The sequence below is a fragment of the Rhipicephalus sanguineus genome, chromosome 7 (assembly GCF_013339695.2).
Source record: "Rhipicephalus sanguineus isolate Rsan-2018 chromosome 7, BIME_Rsan_1.4, whole genome shotgun sequence".
Lineage (NCBI taxonomy): Eukaryota > Metazoa > Arthropoda > Arachnida > Ixodida > Ixodidae > Rhipicephalus > Rhipicephalus sanguineus.
This window is the reverse complement of record NC_051182.1, coordinates 82,598,257-82,612,512: the sequence shown is the minus strand read 5'-3', so window position 1 is coordinate 82,612,512 and position 14,256 is coordinate 82,598,257. Positions and strand designations below refer to the sequence as shown.

Here is a 14,256-nt window from a genome sequence, read left to right as displayed (position 1 = left end):
CCTGATTTTTGGCCACCGGTCTTGCACTTATAGCACTTTCACGTTTTTCTCCCTCTTTTTATACGCACCTTCCGAAAGGCCTGAGCATGCACCTAGGTGAAACGCGAATTATCATTCCGAAGAAACCGATAGCGGGCGTCCATCTTCTGGTTCAAGACGGCAGGAACAACAACGCAGCTGTGACATATCGCTGCAGTTCCACACTAGAAGAACGCACCAACGCCCGGCAGCAGTGTCAATGTGTTCCATTTTCTGGGCATAATTTGCATCACAAAGCGTTCGAAGGCTAGTTCACGCATTGTGCCAATGTTTGTTTACTGGCCGTCATAATAACGTAGGTGTATGGCTTAGCGGAACAGAGATTAATCCACCATATACCTTATTTACCACGCAGGTGAAAAGTCCAATGCTGTAAGCAAGCTTCCCAGCACTCCCAAAGGTGATTCCACGTTTCTCTGACATTCCATACAAATACAACGCTCCTTGAAGGTAGCAGTAAAATAATTTATTTAAAATTTCATTTTGAATACTGCTTAGTAGTGTCGAATATGGGAGCAGCCGATAACGCATCACATAAGACCCATATACCTCTGTAAAAATATCTTGATATCATGATAGACACCAGTAGGCAGTCTATTCTACGTGCAGCTGTTAAACGCGAATAAAGTATCTGTAAACACGTACAGTTCTGGACATAAACATTATTATGTGCTGACTTCGTGAGCGTAGATTGACAAGGGTTCATCACCTTGGAACTATAGTTCTACGCTGTGTCTGTGCACGAAGAGAAGTCCTCTAGGACAGCGATTTGTATGGTTTAAGCCTTCGAGGTGAGAAAGCTCATGATATGGCAAGAAAAGCTACAAAAGAGAAGTCCAGTTTATTGTTCTGGAACATCCAACGCAGAGTATTGCTCCCAATGCAGCCACATATTTCATTTTGCCGAGAAAAGCACTAAACTTGGGACACATCAAGTAATTGACTAAATGTTTACCGTGCTAAGAGTTCCCATTGTGTAGGAGGCACAGAAAGTGGATAATGAAGGTAACGAAGCTCGTATATGCTCCTTCGAAGGCAGACTTAAGGATAGATGCCAAGGGGCTATAGTGAATATACTTAGTAGTTATGAAATAACCACTTACAATTTATATGTTTTTGTCAGATGAATTATACATAACATGAAAATAATCTTGAGGGATTTAATACTCATTCGCGAAGGTATTACAGCAAGCCGAAGAGTTCTAATATGAGCCTTTAGAAAATAGAAAAAAGTGACAAAAACCAGCAGGACTATGTGGAATGTACTTGTGGACGGTGCAGGACGAACGGTGCCGGCTATTCGTCTGTATACAGTCTGTAAAAATGATTCAACGCTGAAGCACTTAAACAAGGTGCGTCGTAGGACGAGGCAGCTGGAAGCCTGCGTAAAAAGTTTTAAAAAGTGGATGCTGTCTTATATTATAATGATATTACCGTGAAAACGATCAGCTGTATTCTTAGATAACTGATAAAGATCAAATAGGCGCTCGTGTCTGCTAGTCACAAGGGTTGCCATTTATTATAAACACAATCGTGCATGCTAGTAGTGTGGTTCGATAGTTGTTAGGATTGAGGGAGTGTCTGTCAGAGATACATCTCTGTTTCTTACTGATAATGAGATAAAGTATTCAGAGCTAGTGGGCGGTATTGATAATAAGAAATTGGGTCATGCGTTACAGTCATGCGCATGTAAAACATGGCTGCTGTGTGCTTTATATTTGCGTTGAAATGTAGGTTTTCTCAGGTAAAAGATTGAACTGGGTCATTTCACTTCTTCGTTTGGTCATTCGTGTTTTCGTTGGGTAACAAAATTCAAGATTTATGGATAGCTCGGCAGCTTTGCATTAGTTATTTACGGCAATGATAAATGTATTCCTCATTAGAGCGTAGTGATTAGATAAATTGCACATCTCCTGAGCAAAGATAAGAAATGTCAATAACACTAACAGTAGAAAACAGCGCTAAAGACGGGGCGAAGAAAGGACACAAACTACTTTTCTTCGTCCCGTCTTTTAGCGCTGTTTTCTACTGTTAATCATGCACCAACCAGCACAAGTGCGTACCCTACTACTGTAAATAATATATTTTTTTATTCACACACACTAGAAATACCAGTCATGGAAGTAGTCGGAAATGATATATTCTATGTATATGGTTAAGTATCATTCACAGAAGTCATAAACAGAAAGAAATGGCTGGCGATTGATATGCTTAGTCCTCTTACAAGAAATAAGAGGCTGGAGAACCTATCCCCACACAAGCCGATATAAAGATCGTGTGTGTAGTGAATAAATAGTCGGGTTACAAAGGAATAAACTGCATCAAACATTTTCTTCTGCTTCTCTACACATTCCTTTCCCAAGCAGCTTTGACCGAAAGCGAGTGGTCATTTTATCGCGTCCGCCTGCCACTATGAATGAACGGAAAATGCGTTTTCTTATGATGATTTTTGCTATTTTCATGCCTGAGCTTTTCAACGATGCGTTAAGCTATATTCTCTGTTTACGTGAAGATGACCCCCACCAATGTGCAAAAGAGCTCTGTTGAAACGAGTATTCACACAAAGTTCTGCCTTAATACTTCTTTTCAGGAAATCGTGCTTGTTTAATGTGGCGAAAGCCAAAGCCGCAAGAAGAACTTAGACTTCAGTGCAGAGACGCCTTCAAAAAGCACTGTCACAAATACGGAAAGTATCAGTTTGTATTCACAAAAGACGCTGTCGTAAGAAGAATCTTGGCCCGCAGCCAATGATCTGAACTAATAAACCATGTGTACCTGCAACTGTCACGTGTATTATTATAAACAAGCAGGGCGACTGCCCTGATAGGGTGATAAGGGTAGTAATTCTGACTGATCGGTTCAGCGTAAATTGGCTTCTAGCATAGCCTAGAAACGGAGGAACACAAAACGTTGAAGTAACAAACGGACACAAGCGCTTCTGTGCGTTTGTTACTCCATCTTTTGTGCTCGCCTGTTTATGCGCTATCCTTCAGTGTAGTCGCGTGGTTTGGTGGTAGCAAATGTGGAAGCGAAGTGGCTCGTCTCAGCTTTTTATGGGTGCGTCTATAAGTATCAAATACCTCGCTAGCGGCAAGCACAGTCGTCGAAGGTCTGCTTCATGGCCCGACCACTCCTGTACACGCATCATCGAATATTCCAACCTTATCGCTTGAGTTAATTTATTTCTCGATTGGGCACGGTTATTCACTTTCACTTCAATTCTTTAAGCACCCATCTAGGGGGTATGACATAAGGGGTGGGATACAAAGAATACTTAAACGCGAACATTGTTACGAGGCACATAGGGAAGTAATTGCTTGTATGAACGCAGAGGAGCTGCAAGTAGACGCAATCCCGTGTGCATGCTCGTTCTTATTTTGGCCACGAGTTCATTTTCCTCTTCATGAATTACCAACTCGCCCAACAGTCTGTTCCTCTAGGCCAGGGGTTGACAACCTATGGCCCGCAGTGCATTATTATGCGGCCCCCGACACGACGTAGAAAAAAAACATGGTTGATCCCTCCAATACAGCAATCAGTATAACACGAAAGTAAACGTGCCTTTACAGAAGTAGTTGAATGTGTACAGTGAATTGATATAGGAAAGCTTGCACACTCTATATTGGTGTTTAGCAGCTATAGCACCGTTTAACATGGATGGACGCACGTTGTTGCTTGGTGGCACATGTCTATCCCGATGACTAACATCCATAATCAATGATTGCACAAACGTTTGTGGTAGCTGCAATAGTTCATGGTGAGAGTGTAACCAGAGAAAACGGTTTGACAGCCAGAAGAGTGTCGATGACTGGACGCAGCACTTGGGCATACGGCATTCCGCCGCATGTTAAAGAGTTATTGAACACCACGGTGGGACTAGAGGGAAACGAAACGCGCGTGGTGTCTGCCCTCTAGCCCGGCCGCGATTTTTTTCGGGGCGAGCGTATACGGGGAACGCGGTGTTACAGCCACGCGACGGCGGTGCGTGTCGCAGAGCTACTTTAATATGAATGGACGCTATGAGCGAGGTCGGAACTTGGGCGGAAGTCGCCACCTTGTGGTGTGTTAAGGCGTTGACAAAATTGCAGTTCTATTGGAAACGCGCCGAATGGGACACACGCGTAGCAAAGACGGGTTGCAGGACCTAATAGTGCATTAATTCACTTTACCGTTACCAGGCGGTGGCACCACCCCGCCGACCAAGAGCGCTGCGAGAGGAAAGTTTGGGATATAAAAAGCGCGTTTGTAAAGTCTCCAGAGAGTGTGACCGTGGCGCTGTGGATAGCGTGCCCGGCATCTGTTGTCGTCGACCGAGAGGTAGTTGGTTCGACTCCCGTTGATCGAACTTCTTTTTTTCTTTGCCATCTGATAGCGTGCATTTTTCGACGTCATTCCCGTAACGGAAGTACGTCACTGAAATCTTGGTGGACCCCGGCAAAAACAATTTCGTGTTAAAAAGTTCCATCAATGACTTCTCGGTTTGCGACCTAAGATGCCGGGCATACAATCCACTGCGCCGCCGTCACATACACCGGAGGCTTTAGAAACGCGCCTTTTATATCACACTTTCTTCTCACAATGCTTTTGGTCGGCGGGGTGGTGTCAGGATAATTAGGTGGGCTAGTTCGTATCGCACTATGCTTACGCACACGTTTGTGCGGGCTCGGACGTAAAGGCCCAGCCCGCACTGTGAGAGCAAAGAAAATTCTTCGTTCTGCGTCGTTTATTTGTGCTCAAGAGTTATACACCATAATGGGGTGGTGTCGCCGTCTGGCGGCGGTAAAGTGAAGTATTGCATCATGACCATGACCTTCGTGAATAGCTCCTTCAACGCGTCTTTGCTATGCATCCGTTCCGTTCGGCGTGTTTCCAATAGCAGAATGGCAATTTCGGCAATGCCTTAACACACTGCGAAGTGGCAGCCTTAGCCCCAGAGTCGGTCCCGCGCATAGCATCTATCCATATTAAAAATCGCTCTGCAACGTGCGCCTGCCTCTGTAACACCACGTTCCCCGCTTACGCTCTCCTCGAAAAAAACCGCGGCCGGGCTCTCTAGTGCGGGCGTGGTGTTCTCTCTGCGTTTCTCTCTAGTCCGGGCGTGGAGTTCTGTTTAATCGCTAACATGCCGCGACGCTGTTTTGGCGCGACAGTAGACGCTCTTTTCGCTGTCACACCGCTTTCTCTTATTACGTTCTCACCGTTAACTACTAACGTTACAACAAAGGTTCGTCTAATTGTTCATCATGGACGTTAGTCGTCGGGATAGAGATGTGCCACCAAGCGCCAACTTGGGCGCATACACGTTAAACGGGGCTATGCGGCCAAACACTAATACACATTGAGCAAGCTCTGTTTCATCGATGTACAGTAAACATTCGACTACTTCTGTAAGGGCACGCTGATCTTTCGTGTTTTAAAATAGCAAGGACCCATGCTCATCCTGTCTGCATATAATATGCGGTATACATTTTTTTATGCGCTGTGCCTTTCAATGACGAACTTGCTCAAATAAGGTTCGAGCCACAACCTGTTTCGTGTAGTTTAACATAAATAATTCTATATTATTCTGGGAGGACGCTGCAGAAAATATGCACAGTAACCATTCATGAGGAATTTGAATCAAATAGGTGTAACCGGCGGGCGTGTCTAAGTCCTATTAAGCGCTTTATGAGCTCAATAGGTCGAACACTGCCAACATAGAGCCACTTTGCTTTACAGCAACATAATAATGTCGTGTTCTCCGCAATAGACAGAAACCTTCCACGTATACAAAAGGATGGCTTTGCAAATTGCAGATCTACGTGGAACTGAATAATGTCACATAACTAGAACGCTCTTATCCAATACGTTTTTTTTTCGTTCTACTACGTCCACCTAGCACTAAAGGTTTCGCTATACTTCGAATGCTAGAAGTAAACATTCGACATACATTTCTATAGAACATATATCTTAGGAAGTTTAACTTGAAAATCTGGGCGACTTGGTGCTTGATTGCATAAGCGTGCGCAGGGTTCTCCTTCAGGGGGGCGAAGGTTCGTCGCAGCGCCCCCTCCCTATTATGTCAATGTATGCGGCTGCCTTTGCGCCCCTCTTCTCGCCCCCCCTAGAATGTATATGGCTGACTTTGCGCCCCCCCCCTTCTCGCCCCCTTGCCCCCCCCCTGCGCACGCCTATGCTTGATTGCACAAGAAAATAATTTTCAGCGCAGAAAAAAACGAATGGTAAAAGAAAGACAACACAAGCAAGCGACAGAGCCCTTGCCTCTGCTGACTAAATTTGCCTGTTCGTTTTTTTATTTCTCCCTGTGAATTGTCTCCTTAAAAATTGTGCCTTTGTATGTCTGCTTGTAATATAATAATTTGTTGGGGTTTAATGTCTAAAAACCACCATATGATTGTGAGATACACCGTAGGGGAGGGCTCCGGAAATTTCGACCAGCTAGGTTTCTTTAAGGTGCACCTGAATCTAAGTACACGGGCCTCTAGCATTTTCGCTTCCATCCAAAGTGCGGTTGCCACGACCAAGTATCACTTTGTTGTAGTTAATTGATGCACGCTTGGGCTTTTATGTATTGTGTATGCGGTGCATTCCCCCTTCAGCGATGTCACCAGAGAGCTGTTGGCTTACAGCGCCATAAGCATTTATTATCGTGAAAATACTGTGCAGAGCGTGTAACGTACAAATAAGTGCATTTATTACTCTGTTTTACGCATTCGCGAAAAATGTGCACCTGCAAAACAAGGATGAACGGAACGCTTCATTTCAAATAACTTCCTGGCTCGAGCGAGATTCCATGTTCAACGATTTATCATGCTGTAGAAACTGGAGTCGGACACAAAACTTCAAACACCTCGCTTCACAAGACGCACGGATTGAGGTATGCGTGTCTTGATATTTAGAAATTTATATTGTAAACAATGGCCACACGACATAGGCTGTAAAATGTAACACAGATTCTTGACTTAAACGTGTCCAAGTCATGATATCATTATAACGCACATCATTGTAAATGACTGACGATTCATTCTGGCAATATAGAGTTATTTACGCTCCAAAATATGAGCACATGCGTGTTCTTGGATGCCCCTTCCATCGAAATGTGGCTGGCGTGGCTGGTAGTCGAATGTTGCGCTCTAAATTTAGCAGCGCACCACCGCACTTGCTAGAAGCCATGGTTGCCTCGACTGTTTCAAGTGGAATACTAGCTGTACATTTTACATTAAACAAAGGTAAAAACTAGGATTAAGAATGACGTCAACGAGAAATTACGAACAGTACTAAGTAACACTATCAGGTTAAAGTGCACAAATATACCCAATAAACTCTGCGGGAGGACGACCGCCACCGTAGCTTAATTGGGTAGCCGTCACCAAGCAATGGTCACAACAACTCCTTCTTCTATTTTCTATTTCAATAAAAAAAGAAAGGTTGAGCATGGTACTCGTTATTCGAAAGTTGTAGGTTCGTTCCCTGCCGGCGGCGAGGAGTCTGTGCATACTAATAAATGTGTTCACATTTCTATCACACTTGCTACAACTAACATCCCTTAGAGTTTCCTTGGCTTGATTATATTTTTAGCTGTCATAAACGTTGTGTCTGACAAAGAAAAAAACGAGCCTTTACATTCCCCTTATTTCGTGAAATTAGAATGAGTAATATACATGTGCAGTTGTTATCCATAAATAAACGTGCGCTGATCCGCATCAGCCAAATTGCATCAGCGCTCGTGTCGTCGGTTCCTTATTCTTCTGTGTCCGTGTGTGTGCGCTGTGTTAAGTTGCAAATTGTGTCTCGGTTTCAATGCAGGCTACTGCAGTCTACAACAGGTGTTTTATTTATCCATCTTGGGCAGTAAAGTTATAGGGTCACAGTCTCATTCCTAATTTCTCCTCAAATGACGTCACAGCCTTTGTTTACTAGGCGATATTCCTGAACAGAGGTCATCTATGCGATTGTGTTAACACATTTACTGAGGGTATTCGAGAGCAGCTTGGTTATACTGAACACGGAACACATACACTCAATGCTTTTTGCAGAGAAGACATATCACGCATTCGGCTATGGCGCACCGCACTTGTGCAGCGCTATAACTTCGCGAACAATGGGTTCTTGCGAATAAAAAGTAGGAATGCTTTAGGCGGACAAAGATATCTGCGAGGTATATGTTCTAGTTTTTCCAGGGAGGCTTCAGCGCACGAGTCCAAGGCACGTTGCCAGTAGTTAGCCAAGGACTACTGCAACAGCGGGCGTTGTTCAATACAGCAGGATCACTCAGTGCTTTCGGAAGCGACAGAGGTGAGATCCCTGCGCTTACCCGCTATACTTCGGGATACTTTTTTCTGTGGAAAACAGAAATCATATTGGCTACTGCTGGTAAAATGCTTTCGACAGGTTGTTCTTCCGCTTACGTTCCATCCGGAGTAACGTGAAATATAATATTGCGGGCAATAAAAAAGCGAAAGGTGCATTGCCCGATATTACCTTGGACAGATCTTGTGTATAAAATATGAGCCGCAAAGGCTTAAGAACATAATTACATACCTAAACACAGTGCATAAAAGACTTTCAATAAGCAGGTGTGTTGACCTGGTTCATAAATTACTCCCGCAGTCGCACTGCATTACTGCTACGTGCTAGCGCTTGTCGTGTAAAAAGGGCGATATTATTATGGGGCGTAGCATCTTGGGAGACATCACATAAATTTTGACCCTTGGGCCCTCATTAACCTGCAACTAGGCAAGTAAACTGGTGTTCTGGCATTCCGCCTCATAGAAATGGCGCTACCGTGGACGGAAATCGAAAACATGTCCCAGAGCTTCGCAGCTGAACACCGTTGTACATAGGCACGCGCACGAGGGGGGGGGGAGGTGATGCCCCCCTCCCATAATTATCTGAAGGGGTGCGCCAGTGCTGCCCCATTCCTTTCGTCATTCGGACCTCTCACACCATTTTTGTCGATGCGCAGGGTTATGGCTAAGCATGCTTTTTGACACTAATAGCGCCCGAAGAACCTTCATATATTCAATTCGAAGAATATTTTACTGTCTAATTTACGCTCAGATAGGTGGGTCATATGGCAGGTCGTTGCGAGAAGCACGCGATCACATTATTTTCATTTTAGCATCATCCATGATGGAGCATGGGGGGAGGGGGTGCGGTTAGACTTGTCCCCCCCCCCTGATGGCGAACCCTGCGCACGCCTATGCTGTTACGGCGGACTACGTGAAAGCAAGAGACATTGAATTCGAAACGTATGACGAAAATTTGTTACTTTATTTTAGCGATATAAATATCTAGATAAACATAGCGACCGGGTACGAAGAAACAAACTGAGGCCGCTTAGGAGTCCTTCGTTTCCGGTTTGGAGGCAATTTAGCTGCGCTTTTTGTGACGTATTAATTTGTCCACAGCATTTTTTTTTGCTGTGTAATACAGAGACTAAAATTTAGGCGCCTCACTTAATTCCCATCCCCTACCCGCAACAGCGGTCAAGTGGTTATTGTGCTCGACTGCTGACCAGAAGATCGCGGCATGGAATTACGGCCGCGGCGGCTGCATTTCGGTGACGGCGAAATGCTAGAGGCCCGTGTACATAGAGTCAAGGGCACGTCAAAGAAACCGATATAGTAGAAATTTCCGGAACCCTCCTCTACGGTATCTGTCAAAATCTTGTCGTGGTCTTTGGATATATAGCCCCAACAATTCTTATTATTTAAAAAGAATGTGAGAAAAAATATCATGCAAATCCACAATAACTGATAGAGTAGAAAGTCAAAATCTTTTCAACTGCAAATTAGAACTTCCGCACCATTTCCAAATTAACTTTGCAGAGAATGAAAGATTGCAGAAAAAAACCCATGAGAAAGACAATTGATTTCACATATAGAAGCGGTCAAAATAAAGCGTTTCGCAACGCAAATTTATCTCAAGGAATGACAGAACAAATTTCAAAAACGTTATGAGAAAGCTGACTAATAAAATGTGCATGTCCTGAATACGGCAACGTTGTTCGGTTAGCTTGTACGACTGCACTTTCCGAAAAGGCTGTTTCACAGGAGTGTGGTAGGTGCCAGGGTAGATGAGAGTAATAAAGTGTTATTGTAGTAGGCGTGCGCGAAGCTCAGCTTACTGTGTAGGCCCTTTCATGCGCATGATCTTGTTTCTAGGGGCAAAAGATAAGCAGAGATTTGATACACATTATTACGAAACAATTCAACGGCTCTGCCGAGGAGGTCACTTACCAGCTGCTCGCGTTCCCCTATTGAGCCTTATATACAAAAAGGCACACAGGTATGATCTTCCGAGAGACACACGGATGAACATCTTTTTTCATGTGGCATCATGAATGTTTCACACTTATGAACATTGTCGACAGCGCATTAACTATATCTTTAACGGGTCAATTACTTAGGCAGTTGTTCTTTCGCGATCTGGCGCTGAGAACAGCAGCGGTTCTGTTCAAATTATTGATATCGCGCAGTTGCAGTGCTGTTTTCATGCCTCCAGTTGGTATGGGAGGTCTTTGTGCTATTGATACCCTGTCCATGTTTTACATTAGGGCGGTCATCTGCCATTGGAGTTGAAGAATGGAAAATGCAAAATTTTGTCTTTGGCTCACGTGTCTTTTCACCCTTTTCTGCCTTGGAGAACGTGAGTTTTCGAATAATTTTTACTATACTAAGACATAAAGATAGAAACGGTTTCGAATATCAAGGAAATATATAATTTGACCATCTTGCGGTAGGTGATGCTCCAATGTTCAGTCATGAAAACGAATTCTATGACACAGGGTAAATACGCAGAAGACCACGACAGAGAAGTGGCTTGACACACGAGCACACTTCTCGTATGTGTCAGGCTTCTTCTCTGCCTTCGCCTTCTGCGCATTTACTCTCTATCATGTCACACAAACAAGCCCGGACTGCTACCCCCATGAATTGTATGAAGTCGTTGATACAGGCAATCCCTACTGTGCCCAACACGGTTAAATCGAATTATCCATCATATAAACTATTTTCAACGCTTCAATGCTCGAATTTTATTGGAAAGGAAACTTCACGGCTACATCGAACAAAAACAGCCGGAACACTTGATATATCGAACATCGGGCAGTGCGATACGCTGCAAGAAGATGGCTTACCATCACAAGTAGGTGGCTTTTTCTCACGGAAGTTTTCTTTGCCGCGTGGATTAGGGAGAGTGAGTGGCGTGATTAGGAGGGCACCGCGGAGAACAAGTAGAAAGTGTCGCTTGTCATCGCGTGCTTTCTCCCGTGATTCCTTGCAGTGGCCTTTCGCTTTTCAGCTCCCTTTGCTAAATGAATGACCGCCGTAAAGTGAGAGAACCCGACTGTTCTGCGCAAAGCTGGCAAAAATTAGCACTGCCGAACGCAGAGAAAAGGAGTCTGGCGTCAGCTACCTACAGCATCTCAAAAACCACACCGATTATGGTATTGAAAATACCATCAAGATTAGGGCCCAGGCAGACAGAGTCTTCAGGCACCCGACGAGCACGTACATTCCTGTGTTAAGATGCTGAGTTGACGTTTACATCGATAACACTGTTTTCTCGGCTAGAACCCGTGCCAGCATAACCCGAATACCCATATAGAAACCGCAAAAAAATAAGAACTATGAAAATCCCCGCATATTGCACTAAGCCGCATTCCTAGCATTGTCGTCAAGCTGTGCCACGAAGCAAACTTGCGCACCGCAATTCGCAATGAACATAGTGTAAATTCTTGGAAAGTTTTATATCGAATTGCACGCATATCCAACTAATTGCTGTTTTTTAGCCAGTTTGATAAATGCGAGTTCCAATGTATCGCCATTGGATATTTCAATGCGTAAGAAGGAAGAAAATACAAACGAGAAGATATTGGTAACTATTATGCCAAGTGAGGAAGCAATAAAGGATATGTCTTAGTGGAAGATCCAGAATGAAATCAAATCCGCATGTTCTTGTGCGCATTCTTCTAAAGGCATATGAACAGAAAGAGGACGCGGAAAATCCCTAAAGGAGAAACAGAGACCGCAACACATTATTATTATTATGTTGTGACCTAGGCATATTACAGGACATAGAAGTAATGGGCTAGATGAAACGTAATTATCATGTTAATGGGAGCAAAGATTGCTATGAACATGATAGCAATAGAAACAATTTGAACCATGCAAAATAACGTCTATCTAGATCATGGGTCTCAAACTATTGATGCAGAACTATCGATTGTACTGTCGATACTATCGATAGCTGAGTCACTATTGAACTATCGTTGGTAATGAATACTATCGATAGCGCTATCGATAGTAAATTCGATGGTACTATTGATAGTATATTACCAACAGTGCGTAGTCATTGCAAAATAAACTTGGTTCCCCGCGCGTTTTATATAATGGAGCCGAAGGAGCAGGCTGAAGGGCAAAATAGTTGACATACTTGTGTTCTTCACCACAGTGCTTTGCTAACACATACTCATAAAGACAAACTGTTCTGCTCTATCGGAAAGGAAGCCGTTACACATGGTGGAACTGCGCGGCTTCAAATTTGTATTTCATTTTATGATTTTAAAATAAAAACATATCAAGAACTAAGTTTGCTAATTTTAAGGTGTAACTGGTTGTATTTGGATATGGATATATTGATGGACATAATCCGCCGTTTTCTCTGCGGAAATAATTTGTTTATCTCGCCAACAATTGCTCATAAAATAAGCGCAGATGATAGTATGTTATTGCAAATATTTTGGCAATATGGCCGGCCAGCAACACAATGATTATTCAAACCACTATCAACAGTACTGTCACGTGGGTGGGACGGTGAAGATTGCTGCAGCAAGACTGGGAAACACGGTGGTCTTTATTTAGGCGTATTTGCACCAGGGTACCAATACCCAATATACAAGCGATACTCGATGCGCACTGATAGCGGCAAGAACAGTCATTAGCCGTCGCGTCGATCGTCGGTGAAACGCGTCGTCTTTTATACAGCAGTCACCGAACCTTCCAGTGTTATGGCTGGTGCTCGAGTAAGCTCTCGAATAAACTTGACTGGTCGCGTCATCCGCGTAGTCTTAACAGATTGATCTCAAATAATCGTCAAGCTTCTCAAACATTGCGGCGTGGTCTGCGTCAAATGTTGCTAACAGTCTTTGGGGGTGAAACCCGAACACATCAAAGCTTCTCCGTGAAAGAGTTTCTCCGTAAAGGAGAAAGAAAGGCGAAAATCCGGTACTTGTATGTATCACGGTGTTGTATGCGAATGTTAAATAGGGAATAACACTGTCCCAGTTGCTATTGTGAGGTGCGACGTGCATCGAGAGCATATCATCCAGTGTGCTGTTACACCGTTCAGTGAGCCCGTTGGTCTGCGGGTGGCATGCTGTGGTTGTCTGATGAATGACGTGGGATTCCGAGAGCAGAGCTTCGACGACCTCGGAGAGGAAAGTGCGACCTCTTTCACTAAGGAACTCTCGAGGGGCGCCATGTCGAAGGATAAAGTGACGTAAACTGAAAGAGGCGACATCCCTAGCGGTAGCGCTCGGCGAAGGGGCAGTTTTGGCGTAGCGTGTCAAGTGGTCGACAGTCACTATTATCTACCGATTTCCGTCTGGGGTCATTGGAAGGGGACCGTAGAAGTCAACGCCGACGTGATCAAATGGTTGGCAGGGCATGGAAGCGGCTGCAACGCGGCAGTCGCGCGTAAAGGTGTTGAGTTGCGTCGTTGGCACTCAGGACATCACTGCACGAATTTCCGCACGAAATTGTACAGGCCGCGCTAGTAATAGCGATGGCGAATGCGTTCGTAAGTCTTGGACACCCCGGCGTAGCTACATTGCGGATCGTGTGGAAGTTCGGCGCATACTTGCGATCGCAAGCTGAGTGGAATGACCAGTGTCACCGGCGGCCATCGGCAGCCTTGTTGCGGTGACGAAGCAGTTGATCGCGGTTGGTGAAATGTGAAACTTGACGTCGGAGGTATTGAGATACAGGAAGGGTGGATTGGTGCCAGATACATAAACAAGAAGAAATGCGATATGCGGGTCACGACATTGTTCAGTGGCAATGAAGTAGAGATCGAGAGATGACAATGGGTGGATGCAAATAGTTCTGCACGCGGGATTTGGAGTTAAAGGTGAGTGGGAGAGGGCGTTAGCGTTAGAGTGCTTGCGTCCGCAGCAGTATATGGCGGGAATGTCCTACTCCTGGATGCGCAATG

General features: G+C 44.4%; 1 protein-coding gene and 1 long non-coding RNA gene across 2 annotated transcripts in view; both read left to right on the top strand.

Moving 5' to 3' along the window:
* The first annotated feature begins 391 nt into the window (after nt 1-391).
* On the top strand, nt 392-2,820 carry LOC119400759 (uncharacterized). The gene is made up of 2 exons (XR_005185208.2): nt 392-439; nt 2,630-2,820. It is a non-coding gene; the product is annotated as an uncharacterized LOC119400759 (long non-coding RNA).
* A 5,317-nt stretch (nt 2,821-8,137) lies between these two features.
* The window catches only part of LOC119399571 (uncharacterized), a gene marked incomplete at its 3' end in the record, with an annotated part of 31,799 nt that continues 25,680 nt past the window's right edge, over nt 8,138-14,256 (top strand). The window contains 2 exon segments of the mRNA XM_037666377.1: nt 8,138-8,334; nt 10,598-10,689. Of these exon segments, the coding sequence (XP_037522305.1) occupies nt 10,626-10,689 (64 nt within the window).